The 23,538-nt window shown below is 40.6% G+C and overlaps 1 protein-coding gene across 6 annotated transcripts in view; it reads right to left on the bottom strand.

The window, feature by feature from the left end:
* The window catches only part of DACH2 (dachshund family transcription factor 2), a 237,701-nt gene that overhangs the window by 40,636 nt on the left and 173,527 nt on the right, over positions 1-23,538 (bottom strand). For all 6 annotated transcript variants that reach the window (XM_054289880.1, XM_054289883.1, XM_054289884.1 and 3 more), the window contains exons 4-7: positions 17,619-17,774; positions 14,332-14,504; positions 4,073-4,208; positions 1,947-2,027 (exon numbers count right to left, since the gene is read on the bottom strand). In XM_054289880.1, coding sequence (XP_054145855.1) covers positions 1,947-2,027; positions 4,073-4,208; positions 14,332-14,504; positions 17,619-17,774 — 546 coding nt within the window. The remainder of the gene's footprint in view (positions 1-1,946; positions 2,028-4,072; positions 4,209-14,331; positions 14,505-17,618; positions 17,775-23,538) is intronic.

Here is a 23,538-nt window from a genome sequence, read left to right as displayed (position 1 = left end):
AGAAAGTGCACTATAGGTCTGTCCCACTGATTAATGCAAAATCAGTTTGGAATGCTGGACATAAAAGCTGGTGCTTTACAATTTCTGTATTAGTCCCATTATAATCTCATCAAAAGGTTCTGGTTCTGGAGCCATGAGATGACTTGAAAAATCACATCTGTATATGACAACAAAAACTAAATTCCTCATCCTCATATTTTCTGAGCAAAACTTGACATCTGCAGACCAAGCAGAAAAGAAGAAATTTGTTCTGTCTCTAAAATAATATTTTAAAATGTCTCCTGATTTCAAAGCATTTTTTCTGATGCAGGTGGATCTCTGCACACTAAATTAATTCCAAAAACATCCCCTAAGTGCATGCAGAACTAACACATGTATAAAGACGTATTTCCCAGTACTTAATCAATTAAAGAAATTATGCAAAAATGTAGACTAGGAAATGAATAAACCTACACAACTTTAATCTTAAGGAGAATTACGGCACACAAACTGTTAGCATCAGATCTTTGTGATTTCATCCATGTTAAAAGGAATGATCACAGGAGCCTGGGAATTGGGTTCACAGGTGGTGGAGGTTCAATTATTTTCGCTTTGGGGATTTCTGAATTATTTTTTCAGATTTTTAAACTGTACCTTCCTTCATCCATCCTGAGTGACAGAACTGCTACTACCAAGAAGTACATGATTTGCATCTTTGAACCCCACAGGATACTGAATTGTTTCACTGAAAAATTACTGAGCATGTGGCAAGAAACCATGTACAGTTCAACAGAATTATAATCAACTACACTTTCAGGCTTAGATTAAATACTCACTATGCAATTACTACAGAAATGTAATTTTTAAATCTTAGGAGTGAAGGTAGGGCTGGTAACTTTCTGTAAATGTCAACAGGAGTCAAGAGGGAAGGATTTAAGCAGGATGATCCAGACAGAAAATTACCTCAGTATGGCACAGAAGGGCTCTTTTGGGGTTCATGAGGAAAGTGCTTAAATGTCCAGAAAAACCAGTGAATAGAAAACAGCTTCTGTCTTCAAGGAGAGTTGAGTACAGAAACACAAAATATAAGGAGGAAGTTTCAGGCTCTTCCTACCCATGATCAGTCACAGACCTCTCAGGAATAGAGCTGATTGAACAAAACCCTGCCACTGCTCAAATAATTTTATATAAGTCTGGAACCACAGGGCACAGAAGGGCTCCAAATTCTCTTCTGAGTAGCTCATAAAATTGTCTATGCTTGCCTTTTAGCTTCCTCTGAAAATACATGAAAATCACCTCAAGCAAAATAGAAATCAGTCTGTGCCTTCATTTATGATGATAAATATGAATATTCTCAGCAGACTAACAAGTACATTTAGTTTATGTTTTCTCTTCCTTCTCTTTCTCTTAACATCTTTTTCAGTCTAAAACCTCACTATCCCCCTTCAACATCTCTCTGCAGTGTTTTCCCAGAATAAATCCCTGAGTATTCACCTCCTCCAGCACCCACGAACCTCTGCAAGGAGAGCCCAGCAGAGAAAGCTCTTCCCTGCCCACAGGAGAATCCCCCAGGCCAAACATCACCTCTTCCCTTGCTGCCCCTCACTGGTGAGACATAAAATTATATTGCTCACCCAGAGCATCAGAGCAGCCTGCACACACATCCCCTGAAGGCAAACAAACAATAGCACATGACTGATCAAATATTTGCTTAGAACTTCATAAATAATTGAGCCAAAAGACCTGCAAAATATTACCCTCATGCTATATAAACAGAGAGAAGCAAAGTTTTCATTGCTTACACTTCCATGTGAGTTCACTGGATACATTATTCATTGCAATTAAGCACTTAGTTCTCTTAAATTAGTAATATAATGTCATTGCATATGCAGAACATGAGAAAAAGGAATGAAACACATAATAAGTGCAATTATATGCCTGAGATGGAAAACAGTTTGTGATTTTACCTTTCTCCTTTTGTATTTTTTTTAGGCTGGTCCCAGTTTCTTGGTCAATGAGTTCTCCTTCCCTGCTGTTGGTCAGCATGGCTAAAAAAAATCAGAGGGCACAGTTATATAAAAATGTTAAGAGAAAAGAAAATACTAAATTATATTTCCTCTTGGTTGATATTTTGGTATTTTAAGTCTTAGAGCCAAGTAAAATATGCAGTAAAAGCTAATCTGCTCAAGTTTATTAGATAAGGATACCAAGACAGAACACAAATGACTACTGAGATGAATGTGATTTCTTATGAAATGTTTAAATTAATTAATTAGAGGGAAAAGTACTCCCCAAAAAACATTTTGGGGAAAAATGCATTTAAAGATTTAAGTATTAGTAATTATCTATAAAGCAGTAAGCTTAATAAAAACCACAGATTGCCAGATCATAGCCCAAATGGATTGGTGACAGCAAAACACCCCCCAACATTTCAGTGCTGAAGGGAATTCTTCACTTAACACCTGCAGTTTATGACTTCAGAATGCCTCTTTCTTTGCTCTTATTTGATTTAAACATTTTCTTCTCTGCAATCCACCAATTACAGACTTCACAGTTATTCCAGGGAAGACACTTGTTACAAACTTCATCACCATGTTTTAGGGAGAGCTTTTTTTATATTTGTAAAAGTAAAAATCATTGTAATTCTGTTAATGAAAAATTTTTATCCATATCTTTACAAAACTAGATCTCTAAATACAGACATCAACAGTCTCTTTTCACTGCTGCTACAGGGAGTTAAAAGTTTCTTGTCCTGTGTATTTCTAGCCTTATTTTACACAATAAAAAGATGAGGGGAATCTACTTCACAGTCTCTGTGTGTGCACAGATTTAGACAAAGAATTCAGGTTCTATCCACTGTGCTGGGCAGTGCTGTGGTGCTGCTGCAAGGACTGGGCTCAGAACTGCAAAATCCCAGGGGTAGGTTGTGCATGGGAGGAGTTCTCCAGTGACTCACCCCGAGTGCACGGCTTCTGTGGTCTAAATCTGGCTCAGCAATGCCTGCACGGGCTCCAGGCCATGAGGAGACAGCAGTGTTGACACACACTGACGTGAGGAGATGTTAATTGACTTGCCCTAGATCCCTCTTGGAAGCACCAAGAATAGGATCTAAACTTCCTCTAGACGGAATTAGCATTTTAATCGATAGTGCACAGGCTGTGAAAGCTGTGGTGGAGGGACCAAAAAAGCTAGAAAGGGCTCGGCCTCGGGGTGATGAAGGAATGTGTGGGCACAAGGAGGTTTTTGGAATAATAAAGTCATCATAGAATTTGCGATTTTCCTCACACACATGCACACCTTGCCCTTTTTCAACAGCAGGTGCCTTCAGCAGCACTTCCCTACCCAAGCACACTGAGGGAGACTGTTGGAACAGGGAAGGGTGCAAGGATGAGGGTGATCATAGAGGATCACAGAGGGGTGATCCCTCTGTGCAGGGGATACAGGCACAGAAGGAACCCAAGAGGAGGGGCTGGGCTCTGCTGAGTGATGAACTTCAGAGAATTCACAGAATTACTAGGCTGGGAGACCTTAAAGATTACTGAGTCCATGACTACCTCAACTAAACCACGGCACCCAGTGCCACATCCAGTCTTTTCTTAAACACATCCAGGGCTGGTGACTCCACCACCTCCCTGGGCAGGCCATTCCAGAACTTCATCACTCTTTCTGTAAAAAACTCCTTCCTGATATCCAGCCTACATTTCCCTTGACGCACCTTGAGACTGTATTTAATTTTAACTAAAAAACCAAGGGATGAACTTCCCGCGTATTCCATATCAAGCGAGCGCTTCCCCGCACGTTCCCAGCATACAAAGGGAGTTAGAGGCTGTGAGGGGCTGTGAGGGGAGTTAGGGGCTGTGAGGGGCTGTGAGGGGAGTTAGGGGCTGTGAGGGGTGTGAGGGGAGTTAGAGGCTGTGAGGGGTGTGAGGGGAGTTAGGGGCTGTGAGGGGTGTGAGGGGAGTTAGGGGCTGTGAGGGGTGTGAGGGGAGTTAGGGGCTGTGAGGGGTGTGAGGGGCTGTGAGGGGAGCAAGGGGCTATGAGGGGCTGTGAGGGGAGCGAGGGGCTGTGAGGGGAGCAAGATGGCAGCACTGACCGATCCTGTCAGGGGTGGTGTCCAGCTGGGACGGGGAGCTGGACACGCTGCTGCTGGGGTGCGAGGACGCGTGGCTGCCGGGCCGCTGGCTGTCCTCCAGGGACGGCGCCGGGGAAGGGCTGTCCTGGATCCTCTCCTGCAAAGAGAAGCAAAGCAAAGCTGGGATCTTTCATCCACGGGTTTCACCGAGGTTCAGGCTAAAACAGTGTGGTTGGCTTAAAAGCAATGGTAGCAAATGGTGTTGGTGAGGTAAACAGAGAACAGAACTCGTGTCTAAGAGCAGTGTAGTTATCTACAGCCAAAACCAACACTGGCTTCTACAAACAATGTGGCTGAGCTTAGCTGATCATTTGCCACTTTTTTCTTGTTGGCAACTTTCTATGTTCTAAGTTTTTCACACATAGGAACATATAAAATATTCTTTCATGTTGCTTTTACGAACTACTTTTAATCTACAGGTAGAGAGATTGCCATATATGAGTCACATTTCAAATAAACAATTCACAGTTGGACTGAACTGTCACTAAATGCAGTCAAATTTGTAATTAGCATCTGTACTTGTGAATTTCTAACTAGAATCAGTACCTGAATAAATTACATCAGTATCTTCTCAGGACAGCACCTGAACAAATGATAAATGCTGTGGCTCTGGTACAAACTTCCCTCTTGCATGAAAAGCACCAGCGGTTAACCAAAACAAGAGTCTGCATGCAAAATGTCACATTTATATTTGCACAAGAAACTTTGATATTAACCTCTAATAATGTAGCTTTGGGAAGCACATGGTGGTTCCTAGAAGTTTTTCCATTATAAATCCTTGATATAAAAACTGCTGTTTGGATGTATCAGGGCAATTGATTAATTACATTGCCAGCAACATCAACAAGAATATTCTGTTACCCATTAAAACCATCCCTTTAAGCCACACTCATCTTTGTATTTACAGATACTTCTGGGAGTTATGCAAAGGGAACATGAGATTGGATCCTCCTCAGAGCATGGGATGGCATTTCCCTATTCCAACCACACCAGCTGAGAATGTGGCACCAGACTTGGTTTTAATAGGATTGGTATTGTACGTTAAATAACAACCCAGCCCCAAAACCATGTAACAGATGTGTATCTATTACATAGCTGTTAATCCTCAATGGATCAGTTTCACTAATTATCTGTTATTTAATGAATGTACAGTAACTAATAGATCGGAAAGGGAGACTTTTAATGATCAGATATGAGTGTATTATGTTGAGTCACAAGTTTTTATAATTTTGAAAACTGAATGGTTTTATACAAATTAGTTTTCAAATTCTGTGGGAGGAAAAAAAAGATCCAATTCACCAAAAAAAAGATCCAATTCACTGAATTGTGTTTTCTCCCTTTTGGCCTCCAAAAGAGAGGGTTGGAAGGTTGCTGAGATGAACAAATTAGTAGAATGGAGTTGGGACTTTGTGGATGTGCTGCTTACTGAGTTGCTTTTGAAAGTAATATTCTTACCCCAAAAAGTACTGTCTTAAATAACAAACCATACCCATGCAATCCTGAGGGGATAAATCCTGTGTGTTTTTTACCTTTGTGCCAATAATAGCTTCCAAATAGGTTCCTGCTAACAGGTTACAACACTGTCTGCAATTTCATTTGCATGGATTTCCGTTTTAACAGTCCTCCTTGGCACTATTCCCTCTCTTTTAACCACAAAGAGCACTCAATTTACAATTAAGATATCATTTTGAAATGATTAATTTTACAGAAGAGTGCATAGTTTAAGTAAATTTCATTGTCTACTGCAACCATGAAAATGAATAGCCAAGGAGAGGACATGCCAACTGTTCTGCAAAAAAACCCCATGAACAAATATGACTAGGAATTAACACTTAGATATCACACAAACAGCCATATATGTCATCTTAAATGGGAGTTATTTGAGTAATTCAAAAGCTGATGATTTGGAAAAGCAAAGTATTCCAGCTCCTTCTGGTAACTGCATTTCCCATTGTCTCTCACTATGAAATAATCTCTGCTTGCAGTAATTTGCCTTCAGACTCAGGGTCTTGGTTTGAAATCTTCAGGCAGATGTACAAGTGTCAAATAAAAATGTCCTTCTAAATCACACAGTGAGTCACTTTCTAAGGGAATTAGTTGATTATTTTATCTAATGTCTTACCAGCTACACCAATGTACAGGCACAGGGAATGCAGAGCTTTCCCTATAAGCAACAAAGGAGCTGAAATTCCCTCTCTATCATATATGCTCCAAATAAGGATGGAGTATCACCATGTGAAGCTGCATATGGATCAAGAAATTGTCCATTTCTAAATGTTTATGTAGAAATGTGCTGAATTTCCCCTCCTATAATGAATAATGCTATGAGCAGACTCTTCTTTTGCTGGTAAACAGATCCATTTTTCAGTCCTGTAATCAGTATGCATCTATTTAGCTACTTAACAGCAATGTGCTCTGGTTCATTAGGTAGCTACTGTTGTGTCTCAGCCTAGTTAAAATTTCACAGCAAGTTAATCTATTTTATTACAAATGAGAACACAAGTGATAATGTCCTCACCATTTTCCAAACACAGGGTTAACAGTATTTGTAACAAATCAATGAGGGCATTTAAATAGGAAAATTGCAAATCTAAAATCTTAACATTTTGTTTTACACATTGATGACTTCATTTGATTTGTCATCTATGTATTTTATAACCTCGTTACTTTTCATTTATTCCCCCCCCCCCGAAAATGGCTCAGTTCCCCTTGCACTGTGCAGGGCAGCCCGGTCACACACAAGGTAAACTCACAGTAACAAAGAAACATTCCTAAATAAAGTAATGTTTTCCCCATTTATATTTATTCCTATTCATAAATTTGCAAGATTAATATTCCAGGTTATAATTGAAAGAATTATACATAAGGGTTCTAGAGATTTTGAGAATTTTATGAAAAATGAAAACATTTCTCAAGATCTCACCTATTTATCTACCTACAGTACCTACTTTATCTCATCTTTTTTCCTTCCTTTACAGAGCTGTAACATAAATTCTCAAAAAGGACTTTTCCAGTATTTAATCCTCTTGAAGGGCAATATATTTGTCTCACTAAAAATCAGTGTCCTTCTCTGCCTCGGAAAATGCAGCTACAAAGCTTGACATTGTTGATTTTAGTTGTGATTTAGCTGAAAGGCACTGAAGTCATGAACTCACCCAATTTCCAGACAGATCCTTGATTTCAGCTCAATATCCCTCTTCCCTCCCCTGTGAGGGAGTATTCCACACCAATAATAGCAAATACTACACATAGCTTTATTTGAAATATATATGAACAGCTTACCTATTTTTGACATAATCATCTTGACCTTAATTCCTTACCTCTGCTTTTTTTATAGTATTGATCTTCCTTTTATGTCAAGAGTTTAGAGAAATGATGCTGCTGGATTTTCCTTTTTATTTTTCTTTATTCTTCGTTGCAATGTAGTTGTAATTACTCTTCCAAATGTTAATCTATTAACGAGTTCCTAGAGGATTTAATGGCATTTCATTGCTGACAAGCAAGTTTTGGAAGTTTGTCTGAGTCCTGGATGTTATATTCACACATTTATCTTGATATTTCATATTTAATTGAGGTGCTGCTGCTCTACTCTACAGAGCTCTGCAGTGGCTGGAATTCACCCCATCTAATGAAATGGAAAGGAAGGTAAAATGGAGATTCTACTGGCTTTAGGCCTAGATTAGAGTTTTTAAGAGTTGTAAGAAGGATTTCTGATGTTGACCACGATGGGAAAACAAGAGGAACTGGCAGAAAAAAATCCCAGCATTAACTTGTGCAGTGGGATGTTCATTATGCCACACCTCACCCTCCCCCCGGCTACAAGATCTCCATTCATATTCTCAAAACAGAGAATAGAAATAAAAAAAATCTTAGAAATAAAAAAATTCTAGAAACCAGAGCCTGACTCCCTGGAGGGGTCTGTGAAGCCAGGATGGGCAGGCAGAGGCTCCAGCCCCAATTCCCTGCTGAGCTACCTCTGCTCCCCCCTCTCTGTCTGAATCCCATCCTCACCAAGGGAGAAGAACAAGAAAAGTTAACACAATTCACAATTCCAGTCAGCAAAGACTTGCTAACACTGCCTTTTTTTAGTTAATAATAAGATGTATTTCTTTCCAATTGACCTTACTTGATACTAATGCTGTTTGAATCCTAATAACCAGTAGATTTTAAATATTGCTCTCAAGTTTACAGTCCTTAACTGATAGAGTATTCAATTTAGGCTTTTCCAGGGAAAAGAATATCCCTGCCACAGGAAGCAGGAGCTGTGCTACACCTGAACTGATGCCAACAAGAACTAGGATGATCACAGCCATTTCTGGGCTAGAGAAGAGCAGTTTGGTTTGGATTTTGAGTCATTCCACCCTGGAAATGAGCACACACAAAGGCTGGGGTGACTTGTTGGCCTTCTGAGCTACTTATAGTACCTGTGATTGCTGTAGGTACTGGAGATGAACAAGGTAAACAGCTGGTCTAAAAACCAAGATAGGATCTGTGTGTCTGAAAGCCAGCTGGATCCCATTCATCTTTTGCAGTGTATAGGGAAGTCTTTTGCCTAAAATATGTACTTTGCCATTTAAAATGCACTTTTTTTTCCACTGTGTACATATAGTTGTTTCAGTTGTAGTCAACTGGCAATTATTTTCTCACCGAATTTAAGAAATCATAAAAACCCCTACATTTACTGATTTTAATACCAGATGTTCACTCACGAATTCCATTACCTTGTGACTACTTCCTATCAATCCATTAATTGCCAGCTGCTCAGCCAAACAGAGAAGTGCAGCTAATCAGATGGTGTTGGGAAACAGCCAAACAGGAGCTGCCTTCTTCCCTGCTTCTTAAATTAGCAGTCACTGGGACAGCCATGGAAACCTTCACTCCTGGATTAAGATCTTGATGTTTTACTTTCAATCTGAGAGCACAACAGCGCCTGAAACTGGAAAGGATCTCACGGTGGAGACTTGGTACTTGTGCCTCTCACCTGAATTGCTTCACCCAGTGCTGCCATGGAAGGCAGGAAAGGCACTCCCAGGACTAATGATGAAAATGCTCTACCTCATTTGCATTAGAGCCATATCAGTTATTAAGGACAAATGCAAATGACTAAGCTAATACTAAAAAGATCTGAGCCAGAACTAAGAGCTTAGATGTGCTTGGCCTAACAATTTTCCTTTGCAAGCTCTGCAAAAAGAGATGTTTCTGATTGGGTTTTTTTTCCACTTGGAAGTTTAAAATAAGTTCTCAGTGCTTAAAACATCTCAATGAGGGTGGTAAGGAGCCAGGTGTTCTTGGCACTGCAGGGAGAGGGACAGCCACCCTCCAGAGGAGGAGATGAGAAGGCTATTTAATGCAATTTGAAAGGATCTGAACACCTCCCAGCAGAGTAATTTCTCTGAATCAGTGAATAAAGAGATACAAACGTGCACACTCCCTCCTCCTCCACCTCAAATACAGCCACAAAAATGAACCTCCTAAGAAGCAAACAAACTCCTGTCTCCCATGTCCCTCCTCCAACATATCCCAGTCCCACCCAGCAATCAGCTGCCTGCTGTGGAACAGGACAGAATAAATGTAACAACATGAAAAATCACATACATTGTAGAGAAGGTTGATTTTATAAATGTTGCAATATTCTGAAAACAATTCATAATGGATTGAATGCACAGAGAGATATGAAATTACTGATGTTAGAAATTCTGTAATGGGAAATGTTTCTATTGTGAGAAGAAGTGTTTCAGAGCATTCTGAGATGGCCACATTTTTCTGGCTGTCAGGTAAATATTATGAATGTGAGTTGTAGAGCACACAGAAAAATAGCACCTCTCAGCAATAATTACACAGCCCATCTGTACTCTCTTCAGGGAATTTAAAATCATGTCATATACACCCTTTACAAATGCCTTAACAATCCCACAAAATCAGGAGAAAAACAAAGCTCAAAGAGAAGGAGACTCAGAAGTCTCTACTGCATATTTAGATAGATCCCACTGTACAAATAATGCTTTGCTCCATTTATCAGCTTAGTTTCTGAAGTGCATTGGGGTGAAATTCTCAAGGAATTATGAAATATGAAAATTAAAATGCTGTATTTTTAAAGCATTTTAATTACTTTTAAATTTTTTTCTGTTTCACATTTGCACTCAACAAAAGCACCATTTATTCCTAACTGGGACCTTGATGAGAGCAAGAAAGATAAAAGCAGGAATACAGCAAGCATGAGGGGATGACAACAGAAGAAAAATGGACAGCAGGAAACCAATTTTCAGAACTACTCCTACTCGGGAGAAGCACATCCCTCAGCAGCTCCAAAGAGCTGTTTGCCAGAAGGAAAGGGAGGGAGCACAAGGAGGAAGAGGGTGAGACGTGAGCAAGAGGAGGAAGCAGGTTGCAAAATATGTCAGGAAAGTAAAAGGAGAAGCAGAGGAAATTTGGGAGAAAATAAGTCTCAGATCTCTGGCATGAAGTTTTGCCTCATTACTCTCAGTACTCTTTGCATATCTAACACAAAAGCAGCAGCTTAAGGCCCTGGTTTGGGTTTGGTTCCCAGAATTTCAAGCCAGCCTAATCTAGTATTTCAGTATTTCCCACCAGCCTGTTCCCAAGCACATCAGGGAAACATCAGGGAAAGTGGCCTTCAGTGAACAATCCAAGACTATCACAGTCTCAGCTCCAGACTTGGCTCTTCCAGCCTTCCCTTCACCTTCCTAACCCCAAACCTCTCCCCTGCCCTGTCCCTGCTCTTTGGCTGGAATTGTGTACAGCAGTGTTTTCAGTCATGTAAGGTCATATTTGTTACAGGTGCACTGTAAAACAAAAATCTTCACATTATGTAGCTACTGCTCTCTGGAGCTGAGTGTTTCACAACCTTCTGTGAAAAATCCTCTCACTTTTCTGTAAAGGGCTCATCCCAACTTTCCTTCTGAATATATTGCCACTGAGTAGATTTTTCTGAGTTTCAGAGGAACTTTTCTGAGTTTTGTTTGAGGAACAAAATTATTGTGTAACAGTGAACTGCTACATTTATTCATAGAATCACAGAGTGGTTTGCGATGGAAGGACCTTAAAGGTCACCTCATTCCAGCCCTGCCAGGAGCAGGGACACCTTCCATGAGACCAGAGTGCTCCACCCAACCTGGCCTTGAGCATCCACTGCTCTTTCCATCCCAAATCATGACTCAAGTGTACTTAGCCAAATTCCACCCCAGACTGATCCTCATTTGGCAGCCAGGCCATTCCTGGATTGCAGAGCAGGTCAAGCTGAAGAACAGCTCTGAAAATGAAGAAATAACAAGAACTGGATGCAGGAGGGAGAAGAGAAAGGGTGGTGAACTCAGTGTCCCTGTCAAATTCTGCTTTGGCCATATGAGACCCTCAACAGCAGAGATTCTCCTGAGCCATCTGAGACAAGTTTCAAACCCAGCAAGCTTCTTCAGATGTGCAGCAAATCCCTGTAAGGCTGAATTTATCACAGGGGCACTGCCAGACCTGCAGCCACAGTGCTGCTGGTGCTGCTGTAATCACATCACATCATGTTAGAGATGGCTAAGAAGGTTTTGTGAGCCTGGCCATTGTGCCTCCCTAATTTATGGTGTTCCTGTCATGGGGAAATCAAGTTTCATAGTTATGACATTTCTTTCTGGAGCACTAAATGTTAACTTTGCTGATCATGCATACCTTGGTAGAACAGCTTATTTCTAAATGGCAAACGTGATATAAAAAGCATAATGACTTCATTCAAAACCTTACAAAGCAGCTGATTCTCACACCTATAGAAAACAGGCCAAGTGGTATTTTAGTCATCAGACTATGGAAACAGACACATACTCAATATATTTGATTCATTTCTCCCATTTTAAGTTAAAAACATTATGCTGGGATTGCACTCTACTGAAAACTAATATGTTTTGTACTTATTAAATGCATTTAAATAATTCCTCTAATAAAAATTACTGACAGCAGGAACAGCAATGCTTTTCTTTTTTTTACACGTTTCAATTTGCACAAGAATTTCATGTTAACTGGTCAGCATTCTGTGCTGGATGATTGTACATAAGGGAAAGAAAGGACAAAAGGAGCCTCACACGGTTACAAAATTCATCTACACTTTCAGCACTCAGGACAAACTAGAGAAAGATGCAGCACTACTTGACAGGTGAGAGGAACACAGCAAAGGATGCCCACTCTGCCTCTGTCACGTTGGCTACTGGTGCATTTTCCTCTGCAACATGAGAGGAAATAATTCCCACCAGAGTGCTGGCCAGACCTAGTGTTGCTGTGGAGATATTGTGTCTCCTCTGGTGCAGGTGTTGGGGAAAAAATTGCTGTAAATGAGTAACTCCCATCAGCAAGGGCCTGCTAAATAACACCCTGAAATGAAACCCAGCTGCCTGCAAAAAGTGCAGGTTAAATTACAAAGGACTGGCATTGTTTACAAATACAAACTTAATCTTCATGTTGACACACTGGTAACATTTAGAATACAATCAAAGCTTCTGCAAGTTTACTTGCTGCTACAAATATTCCACTGCTGTGTTTAAATTAGGTCTCTGAACACTTAAAGGAAAGGTTATGGTTTAAAATGAACGGAACTTCAACTAATTTCTAATAGTTTAATGACCTGCAGTAACACAGTCGGATATCAGAGAGAGATGTTTTTTCCACCCAGCCAACTACTGGGCAAGTACAATGATGATAAAGAGAAGTTTTTACACATCTTAATCCTAAGTAGGGATCCTAATGGGAAACGTCACTCCTGAATTTTCCCAGACTCCCTAGAATCCGAGGAAAAAAAAAAGTCAACAAAACCAAAGCATTCAGAACAATATTTGCCCTAATCTGGACATGGTCTCCCAGTAAAAATAAGAAACAATCTGAAGTAACTTTGGAGATGCTTTGGGCCAGAAAGCAAATCAGAAGGAAAACAAAGCTCTCCAGAACCTCAACAGAGAGATGCAGAATTTTACTGCAGTGATGTGACAAGAGACATTTGCTGTGCCCCTTGAGAGGCTGCTGCTATCAGAACACACGGGCATGAACAACAGACACGTGCTTGGTCACTGCGAGTTCCTTTCCCTGCTTGATTTAGAAACAAAATCTCCCGAAGCACCAGCCTGTGACAAAAGGAAGTACAACACAATCCTCACTAATGTATTCTCACAACTGGACTGTATTGTTGGGAACAGTGACTCTCTCAAGGATAAAATAATGACACACTAAAATTAAGATGTTTTACAATAAAGATGTGTGAGCAAATCAATTCAGCTAATCAGTGAGAGTTGTAAGAACAAAGCAACTCAGAAGTCAGATTCTAGAGTGATAGGGATAGATGAGTTTAAATGAACACAAATATTGAAGACATTTACTTTCCAGAACAGATAGCTCTAGAGACTCATATATTTAAACCCAAAGAAAAATGGATTAAACTAATGAACTTTCAAAGCTGACAACATTTTACTTTGTCAACAAGAAACCCACATGTGCATGCAAATACACACACACACGTCAGACTGGTAACACCTTTCATTTTTGCTCAGTAAAAAGTGGACACTGTTTTAGAGAATCCCATCACACCAATCTTTCACATACACTGATCCTACACACTTCTATTTTGAAAATTTCTTGTTTTAATGCATTTTTGAGTGTGTGACAGGACAGCAACTCTCCACACAGGCAAGAACCTTTCTGAACAGCCTACTTGGCAGAGACTATGACAAGCCTTACAAAATATAAATGTTTTAACCAACCAGAAGGAAGTTCAGGTTTGGCTACCAGAGATTCTACTCACTGAAGTACTTGTGATAATTTACTCAGGTATTACCTGCTCTGGTTTTGCATTGCTAGAATTCCTGTTTTGTTCTTCAGCCTCACTAAGGTACTTGTGATGATTTTCTCTGCTATTTACCTGTTCTGGATTTTCTGTGCACTAGAATTCTTGCCATGTCCTACAGCATTTTCTCTTAAATTTGACTTTAAAACAGCATTTTAGGAGAGTTATGAAGGTTTCAGAAATCTCACTCTAGCCTGTAGTGTCAGTGTCCATTTTTAATTACACTACAGACTCACTGACAGATCAGAGCAGCAGAACTCCCTGGCTGCAGTGTGGGTGTTGCTCAGTGTTGGGAGCAGCCCAGGTGAGCTGGAGCAGTGTGAACTCAGAGTCTCATCCTCCTCCTCGCTGAGAGCACCACTGCAGATCCCTGCACGCCACAAGGAATCCTTACCTTGATGACGGAGGCCCCTGCCCTGGAGAGGGGGCTGTGCATCTGCGCCGCCGCCGCCATGTTGGCGATGGTGTTGAGATGGTTCATCTGGTTCATGGCCATGGCCACCGAGGCCGGGGGGAGGCTGACGGGGAGCAGGGGGTGCGGCATCATCATGAAGGGCAGGTCTATCCCTGCGGAGAGCACAGACACGTCACTGGGGCATCCTGAGGGGCCATGACACCCACCATGTCACTGGGACACCCTGAGGGCCCACACCATCCACCATGTCACTGGGAAACCCTGAGGGCCCACATCCCATTGCAACATCCACCATCCACCATGTCAGTGGGACACCCTGCAGGGGTGACACCATCCACTGTGTCCCTGGGACACCCTGAGGGCCCACACCATCCACCATGTCCCAGAGACACTCTGAGACCCACAATATCCTCCACCATGTCCCTGGGACACCCTGAGGGCCCACATGCCACTGCAACATCCACCATCTACCATGTCCCTAGGACACCTTGAGGGGCCACACCATCCACCATGTCACTGGGACAAGCCCACACCATCCACCATGCCCCTAGGACACCCTGCAGGGTTGTCACATCCCACTGCAACATCCACCACTCAAGCCCAACAGCAGCAATTCTTATCAATTCTATGGTTCCGCAGGGGATAATTGTCTGTGCAGCCCAGGAAAGGCTGGTATGTGCTGGGGAGAGGAACACACAGCTGGGGAATGACGGAAAATAAATATAAAACTGCGCCACTTTAGTGATCTCTTTAGTTAAGAGAAATAAAGAAGGAAAAAGACACACAAAACATGCTTATAATTTGCATGTTTTCCAACATATCAGATGAATATTTATTAATAACTTTATCTGATCATACACTCCTACCAAGACTTCTTCCCATTACCAGTTTTCAACAATGTCACACTAAATTCTTATACTTTATTTCTCGAATCCAGGAGGCTGTGGCTTGGATTACAGACACCACTGAGCAATTGTACAGAAGGTCTGTGAACTGCAACACGTAATGAGAGGTTAAAATTGTTGCCAGAGGTTTTAATTTTCAAAATGTCACTTTAAATTGTCTTCTGCTATGGATATAAACCAATTTAAGAAGGTATGAAATTTATTTGGATCAACTTGCAGATCTTGACATTGCCAAAAAGGTGAAGTTACTACTAGCAAGAATTGGATTCTCATACTTCATTAATATCCATTTCAGCATGTGTATTACTTCTTGTATTTAGTAATGACTGCACTGGAAAGAAAGAGCAAGACAGCAATTCACAGAAAAAATTGTTATTGTGGATTCAAGAGTTCTTTAGAGGGATCACTTGGAGATAGCTACCATCAGGCATCCAAAATAAATTTTTCAGAAAAAAACCCTCAAAAATCAGGACCCACTCTGCCAGACAAAAATGTCTTATCATTTTTCTAAATGACATTTAGATTAAAAATCCTCATTAAAAAATTCAAGTACAAGTATTAAATAACACAAACATATAGCTAGTCATTACCACAAACCATTGAGAATGTTTATTGCTAAAAGGTTTTTCAACTTTTGAGTTTACCCTAACTATTTTAAAGGAGAAGGCCAGCCACCAGAAGGCCAGTTTCTGATGTATGACAGAACTAACAACAAGAAATGCCACTGACTGACATATCTTATGTTATTCCTACAGAATTTGACTCCAGTGATATAAAAACACCACGGTGCCCACCAGGAAAGGCAGCATTGCAATATTCCCAGCTCCCACACTATTCCTGTTTAATATGAGCATATCATGATCAACAACTGTGATGTCTAATGACTCACTCACTATTTTATATGATGATCCACGCCAATATTAATTATGATAGGCAATAAGCAATGCCCACATACATCTCCCCTCACTTCAAACCACTCTGACAATCCCCTCCAGTGCCTGAAACCACAAGCCTTTGTTCCCCTTCAGATCTCCCTTAACAGCCCAATAATCTTTCCTCATCCTCTATAGAGTTCCAAAACTCCCAGACACCATCTGGCCACATTGAGTTGTATGTCTACTTAAAGTCCAATTGACATGCAAACTAAATGCAAACTACAAACAGAATTTAACAGCACATCACCAGTTTTAAGACACAATCCGTCAAACATTTCAGAGGACTATGAGGAAAATATATCCTGCACTTGCAAATCATTGGGCATAATGTCTGACATGCAGTAAACCCTTTAACAGCCTATAGACATTCACCTACTACAAAATCCACTGGAAAATATCCTAAAGAGAAAAGAACGCAATATGTCTGTGTAAAAGAAATCCAGGTATTGAATTATACAAGAATATAAATTGAAAGAACAAGCACAGAGAATTTGAGTCCTATGACCTGGTGACTTTTAACTACTGACACTTAATCCAAAATGCTCAGGTCCACGCCTTCCCACAAACAACCAGGCTCATTTTGTAGGAGTCATTTCAATAGCTCTGATTAGCTCAGCTCTGGGGCCTGACAGAGGAGAATGAACTGACTACTCCAAAAATTGTGTAAGGAGCCAGAAATGTCACTCATCCACTAAACTAAAACCAAAAATCAACTTTCAGAACTTGGAGGATAAAGTGCTTAAACAAGCAACGAGAGTCCATAAATGAGTTTTCATTCTTCATCCATCATCAACTATAGGAATAACTTTACTCCTAAATAATTTTTAAAATGTTAATCCCAAATCACATCCTTCTTGGAATACTTTTTCCTTCCCTTCCTTCCCTCTTTGGGTGCACAGATGTGGAACTGATGGCTTCCCACCTGCTCCCTTCCTAAGGGAAAGAAAAGAGATGGCTTTTTGGAGAGCCCTAAGTTCCAAATCCAACCTGTGTCATTTTATTCCAGTTGTTTTGGATAGCTGAGTTCAGTGCATGACCATTTAACTGGACATTTTGCATTTATTCTTTGGTCTCCTATTTTATTTGGTGGGTCAGCATTTCCATCTGGAGGAGAATTTTCTCACATAGCTAAACTTTTAAGCAATTGTATGATTATTTTTCCATGGAAATGAGAATTAAAGACTGACAGTCCCAAACCCAGTAGTGAGTGACTGTTCCATGAGGGAACAGCCACTTGGATTTGAACTGATGGCAGAGGGTGCCTTGGACACGAGACACAAGCGCAGCTGGCAGTGAAGGCCTGACCCTCCCGTCACTCCTGTGTCCCCCATCGTTTCCCTGCCCCCCGAGGCTGGGAAGGAAGGCAAGCCCAGCTCCCAGCAGGGCTCCAGGCTCTCCTCTTTCCCAGCAGGACCCCAGTACGTACTGTTGGTGAGCAGGTGGTTCTGCTGGAGAGGGCTGAGCGGGTGGGCACTGCCCAGGCTGGACTGCCCTGACAGCGTGGGGTGCCCAATGCTGTGCTGGGACCCCGTCGTGATGGGGGACTGCAGCTTGTCCTTGTCCCAGGAGGATTCACTGCCACCTGCAAAACAGGGCACAGCAAACCATGAGTGGCATGTACCTTTACTCTGAGAAATTTTGCTTGGTTAGCAGTGAGCCAAGACTCCTTTACCACAGCTGAGCACCTGGCACCTGCACCTGAATTTTTCAAAAAATAAATTAGTAAGTACGGAGCAAAAAAATATTTTTAGACACCTTCAGCATCATCTACTTTCAAAATATTGGTTTGTGGAAACAGGAAAAGCTAAATGTCTGAGGATGAAATCATCAGTCATGATTAAATGAATTATTAGAATGGGAATATCTGAGAGGCTGAGCCACCATCTCCAGCTATCACAGGACACGAGGCCACCAGTCCCTGCCAGACACTCATCTGAGTCCACCCCTGTGCTCATCAGGTCTCTGCACTGTCAATCCTGGAGGCACTTGGCCATTCCCTTCCTCCAGTGCCACTAAATTCCAGTTGGAATTCAGCCCTGAAGATTTTACTGCAGTTTATCCTCGAGCTTGGATATCTTTGAGCTTCAGCAGCTCCCCCTCCACTGCTGGGCCTGACCCTGGGGATGCCCCACGTGAAACCCTTCACTTTGTGGGTTAAAAGAGCTGGGCACAGGCTGTGCTGGGAAATCATCAATATTCAGCAATTTCAACTCAGGAGTCCAGATATCTATTATGCATAGTAATTACTGTCTACAACAAGCACAAAGTCTAGAAAACAGCACTTGGTGTCTCAAATCTCTGTCTGGTCTTCTGCAGCAATTTTACAGACTGTAGTTTTTTCAGTATTACACACTTGAATAACAAATTCCTTTTAAACAGCAGGTTAAGTAGACCATGTTACTGAATTCCAAAATACATCTGGTCCACAAAACAGAAAACTTAAGAAAAAGTTAGACTGAACATTTCTAGAGTTAAAAGGTATTTTAAGATCCCTCCCCTCTCAGGTACACCCCACACTGTCACTTAGATTATAGATTGTTAGAAAAACATGTAACTGCAGTATTGATTTTGTTTTGAATTTATGAACAAGGATCTCAATTAGAATAAGTAAATAGATTACTGGAGTGCAGCAGATAGAGGCAGCAAGCAAAAAACCATTTTAATTGAATATGAAAGTAACAGAGAAATTCCATTCTTTATGACAACAGTTGGCTAATAAACATGATTAATACTGCTAAATGCAAAAGTTTGAAAGATCAGTGATTGAGAAAAAAGGAAAACACTCCATCATTTTAGCACTATGTCCAAGTATGAATTACCTTCCTATAAAAGAGTTGTAATTTGTAAAATGATGAGTAATACACTGACAAAGAAAGATACACTAAATTATGCCATGTGATATAATGTAGCATGGCGTAGTGCAGTAATTAGAACTACTACAGTTGAGGCTGTGTCAGCATCTTTGTTATTTAATATACTGTATATCAGCTCTTTCAAATAACATTTGACTGCTACTTAGTGTGGAAGTTGTTCACTTTGACTACTGTGAATCTGGGGTGCTATTATTTGGTGTGTTTCAGAACTTAAACGTGTGATTTATGAAGGACTTTTGGGAGAAATGTTGAGCATTTGATTATAACAAGTGAGTTTCAATTTTCTCCATGTGCTTCTTCCTCTATTATTTCTCAAAAAACACACATACTTTTCCATGAATTTTATGCTTAGGAACACATTTTGTAGCTGTAGTTTCATGTGTCAGGGCACTGGCCACAAAATTGGGCCAAAGGCAGTTTGTTGGGACTTCTGAATGAAAAGAAAAAACGGAGTCTTCATCTGAAAGTTTCCCTCTCCCCGTGTTCCTCTGCCCTGGGTATTTCCAGACCTAGGCGCAGAGGGTCTAAACTCAGCTCATTGAATTAATTCTGGAAGTTTCTCTTGCCTTTCAGAGCCTCGTGGCCCTGAGGCTGCAGCAGCAGGGACCCCCCCAACTCTCTGAGCCCAGCTCATTCCCCAGGAAAATTCCATTATTCCAAATTTACAAATGGAGAATTGCTCTGTGAGAAAAGCAACTTGCTTAAGGAAACCCAAGAAATCTGCAGTGGAAGGAGAAACTGAATTTAAATTATGTCACACAGTCCAAATCACTGGACCAGTTCTCCTTACAGATGGGGACAACAATAACTTTTCCCCTCTGCAAATTCCACTTGTAAATCTGTTCCAGTATTCAGTGCCAGCAACACAAGAATAAATTGCAATACACTTATCTCTGCAGACCATTCCTGTATTCTTATGTTCCCTATCACTTCTCCTTAGAGAAAGAAAAAAATACAGCTGAGTGTACAATGTCTAATAAAAGTGATATTGAATGAAATGCATCCTTAGCCTGCACTGTCCCACAGATAACAGCTCCATCTCTCCATCTGGACTGCATTTCCTATGTGGTAGGAAGCCTCTTAAAAATGAAATAATAATTAGAACAGTTCTTACCTAGAACTGCTCAGGTGTGAAGTGTTTTATAAGGGCAGAGTGGTCAGCTGCAGGGGGGAAAGCTGAGGGCAGAATTAGGGAGCTCCTGTTACACCAGTGAGGAAGCGGAACTGGAAACGAGTCAGGGCTCTGCTCCTACCCCTGTGCCCCACAGACACCTGTGATCCATCCCACCCACAGTCCCTCTGCACAGCTAAAAAAGAACAATTCAAAAGAACATTTGCATTCTTCCCTGGAGTATCTATGCCCATAGGGTAAGAAAAAGATTACACACAAATTTACAGCAAGCCTGAAGCAGATTCACAGTAAAAACCAAGTATGTGACATGCAAACCTGTGCTGGTACACTCAGTCTTTAATTGCCATGCAGCGTTAAAAAAAGGTATTTATTTTTGAGTATACAATTTTCTTATTTGGTAACACATTTGTCAGCATGTTTGATCAGCAAATACATATCTGACATGCAACATATCAATGTGTATTTTCAAATTCTTTGTTGCCATAACAATTATAAGCAAATACATCCATAAAAACTGAATCCTTCCTAGTGCTTCAAATTCATGTTTAACCACAACTTTTCAGAGCCATTTTTTGTACAAACAGGTGCTATCCATAAGGCAAAGATATCACATTTTGATTTTAATTTTTTTAAAATTTCAATTCTGTATTTTGTATGATGAGCTTACAGTACATACAGAGATGTATTTTAGTAATTTCTTTTAGGTATATGAAACATAAAGGGAAAAATATATGGAAAAAAATAAACATGCACTCCCTAAGAAAAATGAGACAACAGGAAACAGCAATGGGACCTACCTCTTTTATATGAAAGGAAATAAAACTTCTTATTTATTTTATATGAGAAATAATATTTCATCTTAAAATATGAGTAACTTGATACATGAGTGTCATAGGAATAGTAATAGAGCACCCAGAAGTTATTTGTCAAAATGCCAATACATCATTTATGCACCTTACCAAAAGCTTTATATTTGACACTCTCACCCACTACCCACATGACCTTCCCTCCAACAGAGAAAACTGAAGGACAGAAAGGTGATTTTTTCCTTATGCTGTTTGCATTCTGGTCGATGCTGTCCCAGAACAGGCTGTTCTCAGCACTGGCAAAGGGAAAGCCAGAAAGGAGCAGCCCCAGAGCTCCTGGTGCTCAGCAGGCGCAGGCACAGAGCTCCTGATCACAGCCTGAGAAAGGGGGAAAGAAAAGAACTCTGGGCTGCCTCCCCCAGCCAGCTGAGAGCAGCAGAGCTGAGCTGCAGGCTCTGCCTCCAGAGGTGCTGCTGGAAGCACAGACGGGTTAAGAAAGGCCTAAAGAAAGTGTCTGCAGTGTCCAGGGCACACGGAGAGATGGGCCCAGTGTGGATTTGGGCAGTTATTTAATGGGTGATAAAGGAAATCTGCTACTCACCAGCCTGAACACGTTATTTGAGAGAAGTTATTTAGCAGTGCATGAATTACACTGAAGTGCAACTAAGCAGAAGCAGAAATCAGGCGAATTTAGGAGTTAAATCACAGGCATTGTGAACAAACAGGGAAAATCAGCCCAAGCAATACATTCACCTGTTGTCAGTGACAGACCCCCACAGCCCCACTGGAAGGTGATTTATCATCACAAAGCGTCTCTGTTTAAGTTTTGTTTTACTTATTTGAAGGAAATGCAAGTGATAAGTTCAGCTTCAGTTTTTCTGAAAATGCTGCTACTCACCCATTATTAACTTCAGGAATTTTTTAAGGCAACTCTTAAAGCCAAAAGTTCTCTAGCAATAAGCCTCTCTCTGCATTTCCATTCTTCAGAACAAAACCCCAAAATCTGTTGTTCGTTTGTTGCTTTTTTTTTTTTTTTTTTTGGTGAAGACATATCTGTAGTGATTAAATCAGTGTCTTGGTTTTAGGTATTGAAAGATCTCCAGAAAGTAATCACAGTTCAATTCGGTGACAGTTTCTTTTCATTTGGTTTCAAATTCATTTTATCAGCCTTAAATCTGTCTGCTTGAGCTGAATGAAATCCTCTCTGTCAGAGCTACCTTCGAATTCCACAACCACACTGTTTCAATCTATGTCTGTCATTTTACTGTTCCTTGTGATACATTCCTGAAAAATTGAACTCCAATTGTAAAAAGCAATACCATCTTCACTGGCCAATTTTATTCTCAAATTATTTTTAAACACATTTTTCATCCTGTTGGGCATATTAAGCACAACAACAGCTGTGAAGAAAAAAGTATTCAATGCATTGCTATTTCAGCACTGGTAATTCCAAAGTATTTCACACCTCTAACTTCTTGTGAGTGTCCAGCACATACAGGGCCTTTGAAAATTTCTGACTATACAGAACACCATGACTCCCAAAACAACACAGCAATGCTTTTTCCTAGCACTCCTAATCCTTGTGTTTCCAGACTATTTTACCAGTATCCCAACTTCACCCTGATATTGGGGAAAATGGTCACTTTTTTGGCCTACACAGAATATCTTCTGCAAAAACATTTCAGCCTACAACTTTCTGTCAACATTTTCATGATATCAACCTTTTAGTGTCCCAGGAAGACAAAATTAGGTCAAAAACTGAGACTCTCACTGCAGGAAGGTCAGGGAGAGATCACCCAGGTCTCATTCCTGGTCAAGTGTCACCTTCCTGTCAGAAAACCATCAAACTGCTCTGGGTCAGGATTTTGACCCATTTAACCCCAAATTCTTTCCCTTGTGTTGGCAGTAGATAATGTTATTTACAGAGGCCACACAAGTGTGGGCATTTTCTGTGGTCCCTTATTACTCCCAAATGAAATTCTGAAATTTAAAAATGGGAACAAGATTTTAATCAGCCCCCAAAATCATTACATCCATCTGGAAATCCAAATGGCAGATCTGAAATGCATTTAAGGCTTTAATTCATGGATTTGTCTGGCTGTGTGTATTGGGCTGTATCAACTTTTGGAGTGTACCCTACAAGAAAGCCATGAAAGTGTGTAGGGTAAGATATTAAAACTCAAGAAATCCAGTGATGGCTTTACTGGGCTACTTCCAAAAACTTATCAAGTGGTTCAGCAGATGTAATTACTGCCTAGCCCTGCCAAGGCTTTGAAATGTGCCCATTAATTCAGCAATTCCCAATCTGTCCATCAGTCAGTCATACTTAAAAAATATGTCTGTCAGGACTTAGGTGAAGTAATCTGTTGATAATTACACAATGAGAAGGCATCTGAAATCTGAATATCATTTCTAAACTTTTTGAAAAGTCTTGATGACAGCAAAATCAAAGTTTATTTCACAGCACACAGAACATTAAAGGTAACTGGGAATATGCCCGAATATTTGATGCCAAATTAATTAAGAACAATTAAT

This window comes from Melozone crissalis, unplaced genomic scaffold (genome assembly GCF_028551555.1).
Source record: "Melozone crissalis strain CALT ecotype California unplaced genomic scaffold, PUWL_Pcris_2 ptg000068l_1, whole genome shotgun sequence".
NCBI lineage: Eukaryota > Metazoa > Chordata > Aves > Passeriformes > Passerellidae > Melozone > Melozone crissalis.
Note: the sequence above shows the minus strand (reverse complement) of the source record. Positions and strands in the feature narration are given on the sequence as shown.